Genomic DNA, 17,655 nt, shown 5'->3' on the forward strand with positions numbered 1-17,655 from the left:
TAATAGTTTTTTTTTAATTGTACCATGTGGGAGATTTTACAAGAGGTGTCTATCTCCCCACATCTATGGATCCTTCTCGGATTTTTAGTTTTCATTGGCACTAAATGATTTGATAATAGAAATATGATAAAGTCTTTATGACATGAATCCAGGATTCTTAAGCCAGAGATTGAATGCATACAAACAATTGAGAATGACAACAATCTTCTCAAGAATCAGTTTGAAGTTCTCCAGGCTGATGTTAAGGAGAAATTCATTACTATGGAAGAGGGAACAGCTGATCTGGATCGTAAGCTTCAGTCCCTTTCTGTAGGAACTGAAACATTAGTGGCTGATATTAAGGAGAAATTCATTACTATGGAAGAGGGAACAGGTGATTTAGATTGTAAGCTTCAGTCCCTTTCTGTAAGAAATGAAACATTAACTGAGAGAATCAAAACTGCTGAATGTGACAATCGGATTTTGTCTAAAGCTTATGACAGATTGACGGAGAGATTGTCAATACAAGAAGGCACAGTTTATGCCATAAAAATTATGTCCAAAGATGAGATGTTATCTCTAACGGACAAACTTCATACTTTAGAATCCTCAGTGAAGGCTTTGGAACATAATTCTGGACAAGAGATTCAGACACTGCAGAAGGCAATGGTGAATAGAATTGAAATGATTGAGGAATTTCTAAATTCTGATGAAGAAGAGCAAAGGGTAGAAAGGCAAATTTTAACTACATCTGTGGGTAAATCTCTCCGGGACAATTTCCACAAAGCTCTACCTACAGCTCTACCTGCCTTTCCAGTAATAACAACAGAGAAGGTGATTGGTTCCAGAAACCCTAGGGTCATCAAGGAGGATACATGGGAGCCTGTCTGTATGAATGACCTAAAGGAAATTAAACAGGCTGTCATGACTTTTGGGATGCAAGCCTCTTTTGTTAAAGAGATGCTAAGATCTTGGGCCACAACAAGCAGAGCAACCCCTCAGACTGGCTCCAGCTGAGCTCTGCGGTACTTGAGAGTGGACCGCAATTGAAATGGAAATGCTTATTCAGGCAAGAGGCTAGACTCTTAGAACAGCAGGAAAAAGCTAAGGGAATTGACATTTCCCTAGATAAAATTCTAGGTGAAGGGCTCTTTTCCGACCCTCAGGAACAAGCTAATTTGGATGAAAACACACTCTCCATGTGTACTACAGCAGCCTTAAGGGCTTAGGACAGGGTACAAGACCCAGGACAGAGAATGGAATCATTTGTCAGAGTTAAACAGGGTCAGAGAGAACCCTTTAGTGACTTTTTACAAAGATTAACTAAGGCTGTACAAATAGGGATATCTGACCCAGAAACAAGACGTATAATGATTGAGTCTTTGGCTTATGAAAATGCAAATGTGGAATGCAAAAGGATTTTGGGGCCTTTAAAGCTCAGATCAGGGCCCTTGGAAGAATGGGTCTTGCATACACTCAATGTTGATACATTTGATTATGGCACTGAAGCATGGGTAGAAGAAGCAATTTCCAATAGTAAAAGGAGACATTAGAATACCAAATGTTTTAATTGTGGCAAAATGGGTCATATGAAAAGAAATTTTAGACAACGGATTTTCAGAAATAATAATAATAACAATGCATCTTTCAGAAATAATAATAATAATGCATCTTCTAGAAATAACAGAAATAGGAGGACTCAGCATTCAGGTTTATGTAGAAGATGTGGAAAAGGCAGGCATTGGACAAATGAATTAAGGTCTACAAGGGATAGACAAGGCAACCTGATACAGTCGGGAAATGTGAGAGGGGGGCCTCACAGGCCACCATGGCAAACATGGTTCAGTCATTTCCAGTTTCTGCAGCGAATGTGCCTCGTCAGGACAATTAGGAAGCACCATGCCTACTGTTACAAGCAATAATGATCAGAAAGATAAGTTACGTGTATTTTGGCAAACTTCTATAAATGATCAAAGACCTAAACTGAGAGTGTGTGTAAATGGCATTTTTATTACTGGCCTGCTGGACACAGGTGCTGAGGTAAGTATCATTACCCCAGAATCTTGGCATCCGTATTGGCCTCTTCAGAATGTAAATGTTCAGCTCCTGGGAATTGGAACCCTATCTCGAGTAAGGCAGAGCACGAGATGGGTTGAATGTATAGGGCCAGAGGGACAAATAGGAAAATTAAAGCCATATGTAGCCAATATCGCAATGAATTTATGGGGTCGTGACCTATTACAACAATGGAATACCCAAATTAACATTCCTGCTACTTCTAGAGCCTATATTTCTGAGAATAATATTAAAAGATATTACAAACGGAGAAAAACGGCCATTCAGGCTGTGCAAGAACAAGTAATTGATGTCCTTTCAGAGATACCAACAGCCTTGCCTCTAAAATGGTTGACTGAGAAACCAATATGGACAAAGCAATGGCCTTTAGCTGAGGAAAAGTTACAGGTTTTAGAACAGCTGGTACAAGAACAACTAGATGCTGGACATATAGAAGAATCTACCAGCCCTTGGAATTCTCCTGTATTTGTGGTTAAGAAAAAATCAGGTAAATGGAGAATGGTGACAGATCTCAGGGCCATCAACAAGGTTATTCAACCTATGGGCCCTCTGCAATCTGGAATTCCTTTGCTCTCTTTATTACCAAAAGGATGGCCTCTCATAGTTATTGATTTAAAGGATTGTTTTTTCACTATACCTTTGCAAAAGGAAGATAGAGAAAAATTTGCCTTCACAGTGCCTACTTATAACAATTCTCAACATTCGAGGAGGTACCACTGGACCGTCCTCCCCCAGGGTATGTTAAATAGCCCCTCCCTGTGCCAATATTTTGTGAACCAACCATTGCAAATAATACGCAAGAAATTTCCCAAATCTGTAGTATACCATTACATGGATGACATTTTGTTATCCGATTCAAACATGAATACCTTGAAAAGACTGTTTGAAGAAATAAAGATACTTTTACCTAAATGGGGATTGCAAATTGCTCCTGAAAAGATTCAGAAGGGAGATTCTGTTAATTATTTAGGTTAAAAAAAATAGGTTTGCAAAAAATTAAGACACAAAAAGCACAAATTAGGAGAGATCGCCTACGGACTCTTAATGACTTTCAAAGACTGTTAGGAGACATTTCCAGTCTACGACCAGCTATTGGAATAACACCTGATCTAATAATTCATTTGAACAAAACCTTGGATGGTGATAAAGATTTAAACAGTCCCAGAGAATTAACAGCTGAAGCAGAAAAGGAACTGACAATGATTGAGGAAAAATTACAACAGGCACATGTGGACAGGGTGAATCCAGAGCTCAATTGTATTCTCGTCATACTACCATCAAAAATTTCTCCTACAGGAATTTTAGTGAAGAGAGATGATATTATTTTGGAATGGATCTTTTTACCACATAAACCAAGTAAGAAACTGAAAACTTATGTGGAAAAAGTCTCTGAGTTAATTATAAAAGGCAAGCTGAGACTTTGTCAACTAGCAGGCACAGGCTTTGCCCTATGTACATAACACACATCCGATCCCATATGGGTCTGCCAGGTCCTCTAGCACAAGGTAATGCCGAAACTGATCAATTATTGATTGGTAGTGTGCTACAAGCCTCTGAATTTCATAAAAAACATCATGTTAATAGCAAAGATTTGAAGAAAGAGTTTTCTATTACATGGCAACAAGCTAAGGAGATTGTAAAGAAATGCAATCTGCTCTTTCTATAACCAAACGCCACTGCCTGCAGGGGCTAATCCGAAGGGCACCCATAGGAATGAAATCTGGCAGATGGATGTGTTCCACTTTGCAGAATTTGGCAAATTGAAGTATGTTCATCACACCATTGACACTTATTCAGGCTTTCAGTGGGCAACTGCTTTAAGTTCAGAAAAAGCTGATTCAGTAATCACTCATTTATTAGAAGTCATGGCTATCATGGGTATACCTACACAAATAAAGACGGATAATGGTCCTGCTTATGTCTCTAGGAAAATGAAATGGTTTTTTGATTATTACAATATCGAGCATGTTACAGGTATACCATACAATCCTACAGGTCAAGCAGTCATAGAAAGATCAAATCGAACTATAAAGGATATGTTGAACAAACAGAAAGGGGTGGAAAACACCCCCAGAAATAGGTTACATAATGCTTTGTTAACCTTGAATTTTCTCAACGCTAATGAGAAGGGAACAATGGCTGCAGAAAGACATTGGATAATGGAAAAGTCTACTGAACTAAATCAACCAGTTTATTTCAAGGATGTACTGACCTCACAATGGAATCCAGGAGATGTGCTGTGTTGGGGAAGGGGTTTTGCTCTTATCTCCACAGGTGAGGAAAAATTGTGGATACCGTCAAAATTTATAAAGGTTCAGTTTGAAGAAGAGAAGCCACTTGGAAAAGATAAATAACAATTCTTTCATAAGGATGGTGAGCATACTGATGGTAAGAAATACAGATAGGTTGGAGGAAGGGTTCTTTTCTTATCTCCACAGGAAAATACTCATCTTCAAAGAAATTAAGGGACCCTGAATAATTAATTATTGATGGTTGGACACATTTTGTAAGTATTAATTTATATATATATATATATATGTCTTATTAAACATTTCTTTATAAATATGTAGAGCTGGTTTTGAAGTTGGACTCTGGCTCAGTCCCTCTCCAATTCCAAGCCTCTTGGTAAGAGAAAAACCCAGAGTTTCTGGAGTTTCTGTCTCATGTCAAGAGCCATGATATGGGACAGAAAGAAATATGAGTTTAGAAAACATCTTTGCTTTTCTTCATATCCATCATACTTTTCATTGAACATATATATCATACCTTTCATTGAATATATATATATATATATATATATATGATTAATGTTTAAGTTTTTCACAATGAACAATGAGGTTTTCCTGAAGTGACATTTGAAGTCTCCAGGAAGAACATGGGGCCCCAGAACAACAACTCTACCTGGTTGATATGACATCATGATACTGATAGTGCTACTACAAGACCTGTTTTGGATACCAGCTGCACAAGACGATCCCAACTTGGTTAGCTGAAATGGTGCACATCTTGTACAACATTCTGGCCAGACCTCCACAAAATACTATTTGCAATTTTAAAAGACATTGATCTTGAAATTTAACCATCATTTTACTTTCACAGGATCCCTCAGAAAGAACGTCGCCCCCATGACAGCTGGAAGTAATTCTAGAGGACAACGTCCCCTCTCCCAGTAAAGTTTGCCCCTAGGTTTAGGGACATCATTTAGGGGTTGGGAGGTTGGGGGAGGAAATTTATAAGTTCAGGGATCATTTTGAAAAAAAAAGGGGGGGAATGATGGGATAATAGATTTTATCATTGTGAGTTATTGCTTTTAGACAAATATATTGGTATTGATTCTTGTATATTGATACAAAGTTAAATTATACTGACCATTATGTGCATGCATGTTTCTATCTCTAAAACATTTTTTACGTATTGACATATATTGTATTGATAAATATATATTGAATATATTTACCATATTGCAATGTACATTTCTACCTCGGATTAAGATACTTATATAATGTTTGTGTATTGATATATATTTACCATATTGCAATGTATATTTGTACAGTGTTTATATTTGGAGGTCATTATCCTCATTTGTTACACAGTTGTTTATTGTCTTAGTCTTTAATTTAGATAGATATTGAGAATTATATAGATAAATAGTCATCAAAGTTTGTCATTTATAATTAGACTAATCAGGTTCTCTAGATATATAGAGATTATACTCAGTATAGATAGATAATTCTCAACCTCTTCAAAGAGCTGTAGAAAATGGCATTTAATCTAACTCAGAGTTTCGTGATAGTGAGACACAATTGCTCCTGGCAACACCGCTCTAGTCCCGAGAGAATGTTGAGCACCAAAGACACTCCACCTGGAGCCTTCCTATTTGGCAGAACTGGCCTTTGGGCAAAGAAATGCCCATACCTCATCCACTGACAGAGATACAGAGCATGCATCACTGGACAAAACAGGACTGTCATATCCTGCCAAGACAGGGTAAGATAGTTTTGAAAAGTTCCTTGCCTTTAATAATGGTATGTCAGTTATGTTAGACCTTAGCCAAAGTTGGTTGACTCAACATTGCAAACGAGACTTTGGGTGATTGCCCAGGTAGTCAGTTGTCTCTGTCAATTGTTGCACATTTTGGATATATCTCGTTTGTTATGTAATAGTTATTCCCTTTTCAGATCTTTGACGGAGTTTAAGATTATATAATTTTAGGTACTTTCTACATTATTTAGACTACTTGAGATAGAATGTTAGCAAAACTTTTGTTCTCAATATTGTTTGTTATATTTATTATTTGTTATTATTGTATATAGTTATATTTGGTTTAGTTCTGTCTTATTTAGACAAAAAGGGGAGATGGAGGGATAAGTCCTGCCCCTTAGGGGGCGTGTTCGCCTCGGGCTAATGTTTGCCTATAAATTTGGTGAGCATGCTCCCAGCCACTGTTTCTGCTTTCCTGGTCTCCGTGGGAACGGTGGTTCTGTAAGTCTATTTCTCCATTAAAGCTGTATATATATTTTTACAATCTGTCTGCATTCGCTTACGCCATTACACCTGCTTGTCTGTCATAACTGTACATTTTTGTCTATTCACCCTTTATATCCTGAAAGAGTTGAGACAGGCAGCCTCTGACTTTAGCCTCCTGTGAATTTTTATTGGATCAGTGCAAGAACTTTGGGTCCCAAAAGGAAAGCTTCCCAAAGAGAAGCAAGACACTGATCACCTTCCTTTGTTGTTCTCTGGCCCAGAGCCTGCCAGCAGCTCCTGCAGAGGGCAGGGGTGCACGTGCATGCTCACATGGGTAGAGATCCTACAGAGAGACATGCTCATGCAAATGGGGCAGCAGCAAATAATTGTCTTCTTGCAGTTAAAGAGCTGCAGGGATGTGAAACAAAAAATCTTTGATTGTGTCCAAAAAAGTTAAAAGTGATCCATCACATCTGAGATGAGCTTAATTCTCATAAGGGTTTCCAAACAGAAGTAACAATTGTATGTCAGCACAACTCGAGAAGTTTTTGAAGCATTCCAGTGAAAGAATGTCTTCACACAAATGCCCACGTGAGCATGCGCATGCTCTACTGCCCTCTTATTTGAAAGGGAAGAAATCAGGAGTATAAATACCCCCACCAGTGTTGAATAGGACAGGTGCATATTGAATTGGCATATGGCTCATCTATGGCTTCTTAGGATCAGGGGGCATCAAAGGAGATTTTGAATGAGGGAATTTGTTAAACTTTAATCTTTGATCATGAGCAATATCAGAGATGGGCAGGATTTCATACTGAAGGATTCATTACTTTAGTGCTCACTTGGAGAAGGGTGGAATGTGGGGCTTTATTATTTGGTTGTATTTTGAGAGTGTATTTCTTTCACTGGCACTTTTTAATATTTGGGCTGTTTTCAGGGAGATGTTCTTTCTTTAACTAGTTCTAGATTCAGAGAAAAAGTGCTTTCCTTTGGCTCTGCTTTCAGGTCCAAGGTGTGTTTCTTTGACTTGCCCTTTCTCCTACTCCTAAGGCTACAAAAAAGGTTATGCCCATTAGTTTGCTGGTTCAAACAAAATAAAAAGAGATATCATAGTGCTTGAACAGATTTTTACACTATCCATTTTTTCTACACAATAACCGATGTTGGTTGACTGTGTGTGTTGGCTTAAGATCTTTAAAAAATAAGTTAGAATAAGCCCTCAGTTTCTTCCATAGGTACAAATGATTAGGGTAATATGCATAAGCTTTATCAGATTGATTACACACAAAAGTATGAGGTACAAAACATTAAAATACTAAATTCACATATAGAGTATTACTATAGTATGATTTTTCTCATGGTTTAAAGAATACCAAATTAGGGGCTGGAGAGATGGCTCAGAGGTTAAGAGCATTCCAAAGGTCCTGAGTTCAATTCCCAGCAACCACATGGTGGCTCACAACCATCTATAATGGGGTCTGGTGCCCTCTGCTGGCCTGCAGGCATGCACACAGACAGAATATTGTATACATAATAAATAAATAAATAAATATTTTTAACAAAAAAAAAGAATACCAAATTAAATTTATAGAGCTTTTCTAAAGGATGGTTTATTTTATGTATTTGCAGATGATTGTGACAAAGGATTTACCACAGATTCAATTGACAATTATCTCTCCAGACTGTGTTCTTTTATGCATTTGAAAATGAATAAGATGTGAAAAGTCTTCCTTACATTGATATACATTCAAAAAGTTTCCCTACACTGTGTGATCTCTTATCCTTGAATAGTACAGTGGTCTTCAAAGACCAAACCACACGGATTACATTCATAGGGGTTCTCTCTACTCTGTGATTCTTTGTACGATTGAAGATGACTGTGTTTTGCAAAGGCCTTACCACACTGATTACATTCATAAGGTTTTTCTCCAGTATGTGTTCTTTTATGCACTTGAAGATGACTGTGACGTGCAAATGCCTTAACACAATGATTACATTCATAGGGTTTCTCTCCAGTATGTGTTCATTTATGCTCTTGAAGATTACTATGACGTGCAAAGGCCTTACCACACTGATTACATTCATAGGGTTTCTCTCCAGTATGTGTTATTTATGCAATTGAAGACTATTTTGATACGCAAAGGCCTTACCACACTGATTACATTCATAAGGTTTCTCATCAGTATGTGTTTTTTTATGCTTTTGAAGAGTACTGTGAGCTGCAAAGGTCTTACCACACTGGTTACATTCATAGGGTTTCTCTCCGGTATGTATTCTTTTATGCATTTGAAGAGTACAGTTTTCAGCAAAGGCCTTACCACACTGATTACATTCATAAGGTTTCTCTCCAGTATGTGTTTTTTTATGCTTTTGAAGAGTACTGTTTTCAGCAAAGGCCTTACCACACTGATTACATTTATAAGGTTTCTCTCCAGTATGTATTCTTTTATGCACTTGAAGATGACTGTGCCATGCAAAGGCCTTACCACACTGATTACATTCATGAGGTTTTTCTCCAGTATGTGTTCTTTTATGCCTTTGAAGATCACTGTGACGTGCAAAGGCCTTACCACACTGATTACATTCATAGGGTTTCTCTCCAGTATGTGTTCTTTTATGACTTTGTAGATGACTGTTTTGTGCAAAGGCCTTACCACACTGATTACATTCATAGGGTTTCTCTCCAGTATGTATTCTTTTATGCTTTTGAAGTTCAGTTTGACATGCATAGGCCTTACCACACTGATTGCATTCATAAGGTTTCTCTCCAGTATGTGTTCTTTTATGACTTTGATGAGTTTCAAAAAGAACAAAGTCTTTATCACCTTGACTATATTCATAGGGTTTATTTCCAGTGTGTTTTCTTTTAAGCACTTGAATATAACTGTGATAAGGAGAGGCTTTCCCACACTGCTTAATTTTAGACCATTTTTCTCCAGTATGTGTTTTTTCATTCTTTAGAAAGTGGGTGTCATCAGAAAAGGCTTTAACACATTGAGTATATACTGAAAGTTTCTTCTCACCATTTTGGCTTCTTTCAATCATGCAAGGATAATTGACACATTTAAAAGCTTTACCACATTCAATACACTGTTGAACCTTATATCTGTATGAATTTATTTTGTAACTTGTTCCGATTCTAAATAGGAATTAGTTATTAAGGTTTCATAACTCTGTTTAAAATCATGTTTGCTTTTTAAGTTGGGGTCAGTTTGCATCTAGGAAAATAAGTATGATGATAAATTCCTTTGTTTCATGGTTTACCTTTTCACATTTACAAAAATATTTTTATATGATATTATTCACACTTTTGAAGACAACTGAATACACTGAGAGCTTTACCAACTTTACTGCATTCATAAATTTTACTATACTGTGTGTCTTATATCCTTTGCTAAGTGAACTAGGACATTCAGAAGTATTGGCACATACTTAGATTTCATTGGGCATTTTTGTAACGTTTTTATATTAATAATGAGTGTAGAAAACCATCAGTATTGTATACTTGAATCAAATTTTACAAGTATACTCTATGTGGAAACTACTGCCTATCTTCTTTTTGTTCTTAAGGAGAGGTATGTTTAATCTTTCCATGTCTCTATGCTCATAAGCTTATATCAAGTGTAGTGTCTGATACACATAGGAAAGGAAGAATAATTCATATACATGAAATTGAGGTATATGGATTTGTGAGTATTTAATAACCATCTACGCACTTAAAGCTGTGCTTATTTGCATTGCTGCTTTTATTTAAAAGTTCTAGGAGAAAGTGCAGTCTCATCAGAGGCACATTGTTATCAATTTTCACTTGAAAATTACCTTGCATGTCTTCTAGAACATTGCCAATGTTCTTCAGTGTTATGGTCTTCCCAAATGCATCCTAAAATACAGGACCAGAATATATGTTGTATCATTTAACAATGTGCAATATTTAGCTTATTATCTTAAGTGCACCTAAGAAATATGACTGCTGTATTCTCCTCATTCTTCTTTTTAAATCAAATTGCAGAACAATATCCTCAACCATGGAAAAGTTGTTTCCACATTTTGAAACATGAAGGAAATTCATTTTTACCTATAGAAATGAGGTTCTTGTACATTTCCAGCATTACATCCTTATAGAGATTCTTCTGGGAAGGATTCAGCAAATCCCACTCTTCCCGGGTGAAGTTGATGTGCACATCATCATAGGTCACTGCCTTCTAAAATACACCACACATGTGTAAAATGGAAAGCACCACAGTGACAAAGATGGAAATGCATACTTTTTTCAGGGTATAGATAGATGATTCTGGTGTTCCTTACTCGTATGCCATGTCATAGACAGTCACTATAGAGGGAAATTGAAGAGCAGAGTCAACTCTGTCATAAGAGCAAGGTCTATTGAGAGGAAGAGACAACAAAAAAGATCAACACCATATAGTATGCATGAGAAAATTGTATGAAGAGTTACAGACCACACAAAAAAAGTAATATGTACACCCTGGGTGTATTGTTGTATTGTGCCTTTAAACACAACACCCAGAAAACAGAGGTGGGTATATTTGTCTCTAAGTTGAATGCCAGTCAAGTCTATGCAATCAATCAGGTCCAGGACAGGTGGAAGTACTCATTAAGACACTGTCTCCAGTGTAAAAATCAGTGAAACAAACAAATGGGATAGAAAGAACTGAAAGGCTTTTATTGAAGTTCTTCTAAATAATTTTCCATTCACTCCAGTTCTATATTCATTTTCCAGATATCTGAAGTGTATAATTTAAACTGTAAGTCTAATAACATTTTGTAGAAAGGAACTTCATGTGTAAAGCAGTTAAAATGCACAGATGAAAACACTAGAAATATACATGTTTGTCATGAATAATCAACAAAGAGATGGAGAGAAGGTAGAGTAATTCAGAGTTCTTGCTGGTCTTGAATGGAGCTGGACACATTTTCCAGTACTTACATGGGGATCACAACTTTCCATTGTTTTATGATGAGGAATACTGAGATCTTTAGATCACCTTGATGATCAGGTACCCAGGTAATGAATATCCATGAAGACATATAAAATAGTCATATTGATTTAAAAAAATCAAATCAAGCATAACAAATCAGAATAAGTTCATGCACCTGCAATTAACTGACTCAGAATGCCCAGGCAGTATTAATGTCATAAATACATGCTTTCCTGGGAATCAGAGTGATACCCTCTTTCAAATTTTAAAATTCAAGATATAAGTGAAGCTCAGCACAGCAGCATATACTTGACATATAAAAAAATCTATATTACAGGGCTATCACCCAATAATATAAAAATGAATAGAGCCAGAAATGATGGCCTCCTAAACTTTCAGGAATTTGGAACCACACAGTAAGGGCTACTTAGGCAAGCAAACAAAGCAATTAAAAAAGCATTTTGCCAAACTCCTTAAATAGCTACTGTTTCTGCTATATCTCATTTTTACCTATAGCATATAGGCAAGATATAGAATGCAGATATCAAACCTATAATGATGGCAAAAAAAATTCAGTATAAGTAGGAAGTTGGCTGGTTAATGTCAAGCACAAAACAGTAGATACAAGTGTTAGGAAATTAGTTCATGGTATTGAGACTCATTATGTATAATGAGGAATATTATCTAGACATGCTTCTCCTACTAAATATTTACAGGAAGTTGAAAGAAAGCCATCAAGGAGAGAAACTTGTTCAAATATGTGATCTTTTCTGGGAGGTTGTTCATTCAATCAAGTTCATTCTGACCCCAGCCACTATTGGTTCATGGTCAACAATGGAAAAATTGCATTTTGTCATTTCAAGGATAGACATTTAATGATCCTCATCTGCAATGGTCCCTACACTGTCCAAATGTGTAATGCCATCTGGCACTCAAGATAATCTGTTCACAGCAACATCTTATAAAACCCAAAAACACGTTACCTCCTTCTAACATCAATGGTACAAAATCCCATTAACATTCCAAAAGAGAAAAATAAAGACACAGTGAGGGAAGATTCAACCAAGGCAAGACTGAAGCTGAGCAGGATAAACATCAAATCCTGTAGCTCCCTTGTCAGATGTATGGCTTCAGTTTCAAATGACTTAAACGGCCTTGTCCTTGCAAGTTCTCCTGCACTTCTCTCTTTGGTAACTTCCCATCACTATATGTGGCTAGTTCTCCATGGAAGTTGTGTCATACCTTAGGTATTTTAACATCTTTGGGCTCAAAATGGAAACCACTGTGTTGTGAAATCACATTTTTAAATGTGTTATATTTATTTTTGCTGTGGAACGTTTGTTTTAATGATGCAAAGAATTGCTGCATTGGTTTAGCTCTGTGAAGCTGTGACAGTTTGCCTATCTAAAATAACTGGTTATTCTAAAACAATTGAATGACCTGTCACATGACAAGAAAGGACAGGCAGGGCTGCCAGGAAAAGAGAATCAATGGGAGGGAAAATCTGGGAGGAAAACAGAAAGAAGAGGCAACAAAAGGAGAGAATAACAGGAGCCTTTAATACAGCTACACAGCAAGCCATGGAGTAAGAAACAAAGAGAGGAATACAGAATAAAGATAAAGGCCAGGGGGAAATTGTAGAGAGAACAATTAAGTTAAAAACAACCTGCCTTGAAACAAACCAAAGTCAAGCATTTATAAGAAAAAAAATAAGCCTCCATGTGTGAAATTTAATTGACAACTGGTGGCAGGCCCTAAAGGAACAAGAGAGGAAAAGAAACCACACCATACCCAGCTTCAATCCTCACAGCTTCATGCAATGAACTCTCACTGTCTCCTCACTGGGCTTCTGTCTCTGCCAAACACAGATGCCTGCAATAATGGTAAACTGTAACCATGGGCTAAAAAGCCATGATCTTAAATTTTGATTCTTTCATGTTCCCAAGACCAACACATTACTGGTGATGCTGAGAAGCAGGGTTTTCTTTAATGCAATGAACACTAATGAGCTTGACCACAGGTGCAGAAGGTTTTGAATGAAGTAGCTTCCTGTGTCTATGAATCAATTTGCTCAACCATCCCTAAATTGAAGGTTTCTGTATTTGGAGTCTTACCCTTAGGGCACCTTGATAAGCTTCCACTGCACAGTAATGGCTTTTCTGTAATGATAATAAACTCTTTGAAAATTCCTGCCTGTATTAACACATAAAGCCCTTTGAAGCTACATTTTTATTTTCATTTATTTCTGCCCTACCTGGGTACTTTTACTCTACACCTAAAAGAGTCATCAGTGATAACCATTGAACATCTTCAATATTCCATTAAAGACATTAGCCCATTACATTTTAATTTGGCATTACTAAATTTCTAGAGCATAGGCAGAATAAAAAAAATTTGGAGCTAAAATATCCACAAAAGTCTGGATGGTGGCGACACACAACTTTAACCCCAGCACTGGGGAGGCAGAGGCAGGTGAATCCCTCTGAGTTTGAGGCCAGCCTGGTCTACAAGAGCTAGTTCCAGTTGTTCCAGGACAGGTAGGACTGTTACACTGGGAATCCCTGTCTTGGAAAACAAAAAACAAAACAAAACAAACAAACAAAAAAAAAACAGACAAAAGACTTCAGATTTGGTATTTTTTGTTTGTTTGTTCTTTTTGTTCTTTGGGACAGGGTTTCTCTGTAGCTTTAGAGCCTGTCCTGGAACTAGCTCTTGTAGAACAGGCTGGTCTCGAACTCACAGAGATCTACCTCCCTCTGCCTCCCAAGTGCTGGGATTGAAGGCGTGTGTTACCACTGCCCGGTGTGCTTGGGTTTTTTTAATCAAGTTTATTTTCAACTGAAATTCTATGATCTCAATACCCACTTTCTGCCATTACCTTTTCATTTTCTTGGTCTTACAAGAACAGTTAATTATGTTCAAGTTTCTATTTTTTGTCACATAAAAATCTTGATATCTGCCTCAGTTGGTAGACGAACCCCTCATGGTCCTGACTTCTTTGCTCATCTTCTCCCTCCTTCTGCCTTTCAACAGGACCTTGGGAGCTCAGTCCATTCCTCTGATGTGGGTCTCTGTCTCTATCTCCATCCATTGTTGGATGAAGATTCCATGGTGATATTCAAGATAATCATCAGCATTACTGTGGGGCAAGGACTGTTCAGCCACCCTCTCCCCTGCTGTTCAGGCCCTAGCTGGGGACATCCCAATGGACACCAGGGATCCCCTCTAGAGCCAAGTCACTTGCCAACTTTAAAATGGATGCTTTAATGTAGCTATCTTCTTCCCTGCTCCTACATCAGCCCTTCCTCCATCTCCACCCTCCACCTCCCATAAGCTATTGGCAGTCCTTCCCTTCTCCCTTCCCTCTCCCCGTCTCCCCTTTCCCCCAACCTCACTCCCATGCCTGTCCCCTCCCCCATGGTCACAACTTTTGCCCTGCAATCTTGTTTGCTTCCAATTTCCAGTAGGATCTATAAATATTTTTCTTTGGGTTCACCTTGTTATTTGGCTTCTCTAGGCTTGTGACCTATAGCCTTAATGACCATGGTTTATGGCTAGAGTCCACAAATGAGTGAGTACCATATTCATCTTTTTGGGTCTGGGTTATCTCACTCAGGATAGTGTTTTCTATTTCCATCCATTTGCAAGCAAAATTCAAGATGTCCTTGTTTTTGTTTTTGTTTTTGTTTTTTACCGCTGAGTCGTACTCTAATGCATATGTATTCTACACTTTCTGTTCTACTGTGAGCACACCAAGTCTAGTTGGACCGGGTCCGAATGAGCATGTAATCAAACCAGACTCTTTGATTGTGGCTGACAATGGGGGCTGACTGAGAAGCCATTGAAAAAAGCAATGGAACTTATTTTTACCACATGCTCTGGCTTTTTGGGACCCTAGTCTATATGGATGCACAGGTCCCTAGGCCTGGATGTAGGGGGGACGACCTTGGACTTCCCAAAGGGCAGGGTTGCCTGCCCTCTCTCAAGCAGGTAGGAAGAGGGAGGAGAGGGTGTGGAGGAGTTGGAGGGGATAGGGAAGAGGGAAGGAGGTGTAAATAATTAAATGGAAAAATTTAAAAAAAAACTTGATATCTTCCACATTGTGGCAAAAGTCATCATTCCTATATTATACTGACAAACAAAATCAACTTTTGTGTTGTAATTGTTTGTGCTAACCTGCTTTTATGCTATTGTGATTAAATCCTCAAACTGAAAGCATCTCAGGCAGTAAAAGGGATTATTTCATTGATTGTGTCAAATCACACTCAATCATTTTGGAAGTGTAGGAGAAACTGCAAGCTAACAATTGAAGGCAAAACACACTTGCTAAGAGTTCGAGACCAGCCTGGTCTACAAGAGCTAGTTCCAGGAGAGGCTCCAAAACCACAGAGAAACCCTGTCTCGAAAAAACCAAAAAAAAAAAAAAAAAACACACTTGCTAAGACTGTTTACAGCCTTTCTCTTTTGCCTAGTCTCTACTTCATGCTCAGAATGCTCCATATCCAAGCACAGGTCCACCTTCTTAGGGGCTTCCTACATCATTCAGTAATCAATGCAATCTATCACAGACACAGCAGTTTCTGGCTATTATGAACAGAGTCAAGCAAGTATCCATGTGGTAGGAGGGAAGAGCATGTTTTGGGAATATGCACAGAGTGGGACACCTGGGTCTTAGGGTAGATTGATTCCCAATATTCAAGGATTGTATATTGATTTCCACAGTGGCTGGACAAGTTTGCACTACAAGAGCAATGTATCCCCTTGCTCCACATCCTTAGAGCCTTAGCTGTCACTTGTGTTGTTGAACTTATCCTTTCTGTCAGGTTTATGATGAAATCTCCTGATGGCTAATGATACTGAACATATTTTTAAATGTGTCTCATCTATTTTAGATTCCTCTACTGAGAATTCCATTTAGAGGTGTACTGCACCATATTTGAATTATTTGGTTGCTGTCTTGTTGCATGACTATTTTTTATCTTGAGTGAGGCAACCCAGAAGTATATAAGCCAACATGGTTCACTCAGTTAAAAGTGGATATTAGCAGGTAAGTAAAGTACAACCATAGTAATCACAGTCAATCACAGAACAATCCATACATACAGAAAGGCTAAGTAACAAGAAAGGCTCTGGGGGCCATGCATGGATTTCTCTGCGAAGACAGAATAGATTTTGTGGATTCACTCGAGGCAGGTGCGGATGGGAACAGGAAAGATCAAGTAAGCAAAGGACAGAGATGAAGAATAGGAGGGAGAGATGACAGGAATAACGGAGCTGTTTGCAGGAGATGTGGAAACAGTAGACTGCAAACTTCCAGAACTACAAGAAAGACACTATTGAAGATTGCTACTAGTGAGCAATGCAGAGGCTGAACCAGCCTTGTTCTGTAAATACATACGGCTCCCATTGGTGGGATTGGGTGAGAACTACACTTGTTCTGCTAGCAAGATACACTGGGGGAAAGGTGCCTCAGAGTTTATGAAGGGAACAACCAATGATGGTCTAACTTTTAGTCCAAGCTGTGAGAGGAAGCCAATGTCTGATACTACAGGATGGCCAGGAACCAGAACTTGATGGCTTCCAGAATTGGGGTAGAACCAAATACAACTAAACAAGAAAAAAGTAATGAACTGAGTCATATCTAAAATCATAGATTGATTCCCAGCACAAATGTCACCAGAGAGAATTCTTCCAGAAGCTGATGATTACACATGCAGAAATCCCTACCCAAACATTACCTTGAGTTTTTGAAATGCTGTGGAAGGAAGGGGTAAAAAATGTCGCATCTGGAGGGGTTGAGGAACCCAGGAAAACCAAAGCTACAGAGTCAACAAGACTCATAGTGTCTCAGACAAAATAAAGTGACAATCATGGAACATGAACAGCTCTGTATCTGCCCTGTGTATGCATGCTTTGGTTGTTAGCTTGGGGTGTTTGTGTGATTACTAACTGTAGAACTCTTGGTGTCTCTTACTCTTGCCAATTTTTGTGACCTTTTCCTTCCTATTAATTTTCTTTGTCCAGTTTTGATAAGGAATTTTACCTAGTTTTCTTGAACCTTTTTATGAAGGGTTTCTTTGATATCCCATGGAGGCTTTCTATTATATGAGAGATGAAAAAGGAGAAATGGACCTGGGGAAATGAGGACTGGGGGAAACTGGAAGGAGTGGAGGAAGTGGAAGCTGCAGTCAACATG

At 38.1% G+C, this 17,655-nt stretch overlaps 1 protein-coding gene across 2 annotated transcripts in view; it reads right to left on the reverse strand.

The window, feature by feature from the left end:
* Positions 1-8,480: 8,480 nt before the first annotated feature.
* The window catches only part of LOC121458970 (zinc finger protein 120-like), a 37,169-nt gene continuing 27,994 nt past the window's right edge, over positions 8,481-17,655 (reverse strand). Inside the window, exons 2-4 of one of the 2 annotated variants that reach the window (XM_041668417.1) lie at positions 10,598-10,724; positions 10,342-10,402; positions 8,481-9,385 (exon numbers count right to left, since the gene is read on the reverse strand). In XM_041668417.1, coding sequence (XP_041524351.1) covers positions 8,629-9,385; positions 10,342-10,402; positions 10,598-10,724 — 945 coding nt within the window. In that variant the 3' untranslated portion in view covers positions 8,481-8,628. Of the gene's footprint in view, positions 9,386-10,281; positions 10,403-10,597; positions 10,725-13,250; positions 13,332-17,655 lie in introns of those variants that run through there. The other variant, XR_005975892.1, reaches the window with a different exon arrangement.

This window comes from Microtus oregoni, unplaced genomic scaffold (assembly GCF_018167655.1).
Source record: "Microtus oregoni isolate MIOR12 unplaced genomic scaffold, Mior012 000018F_ref0000195, whole genome shotgun sequence".
Lineage (NCBI taxonomy): Eukaryota > Metazoa > Chordata > Mammalia > Rodentia > Cricetidae > Microtus > Microtus oregoni.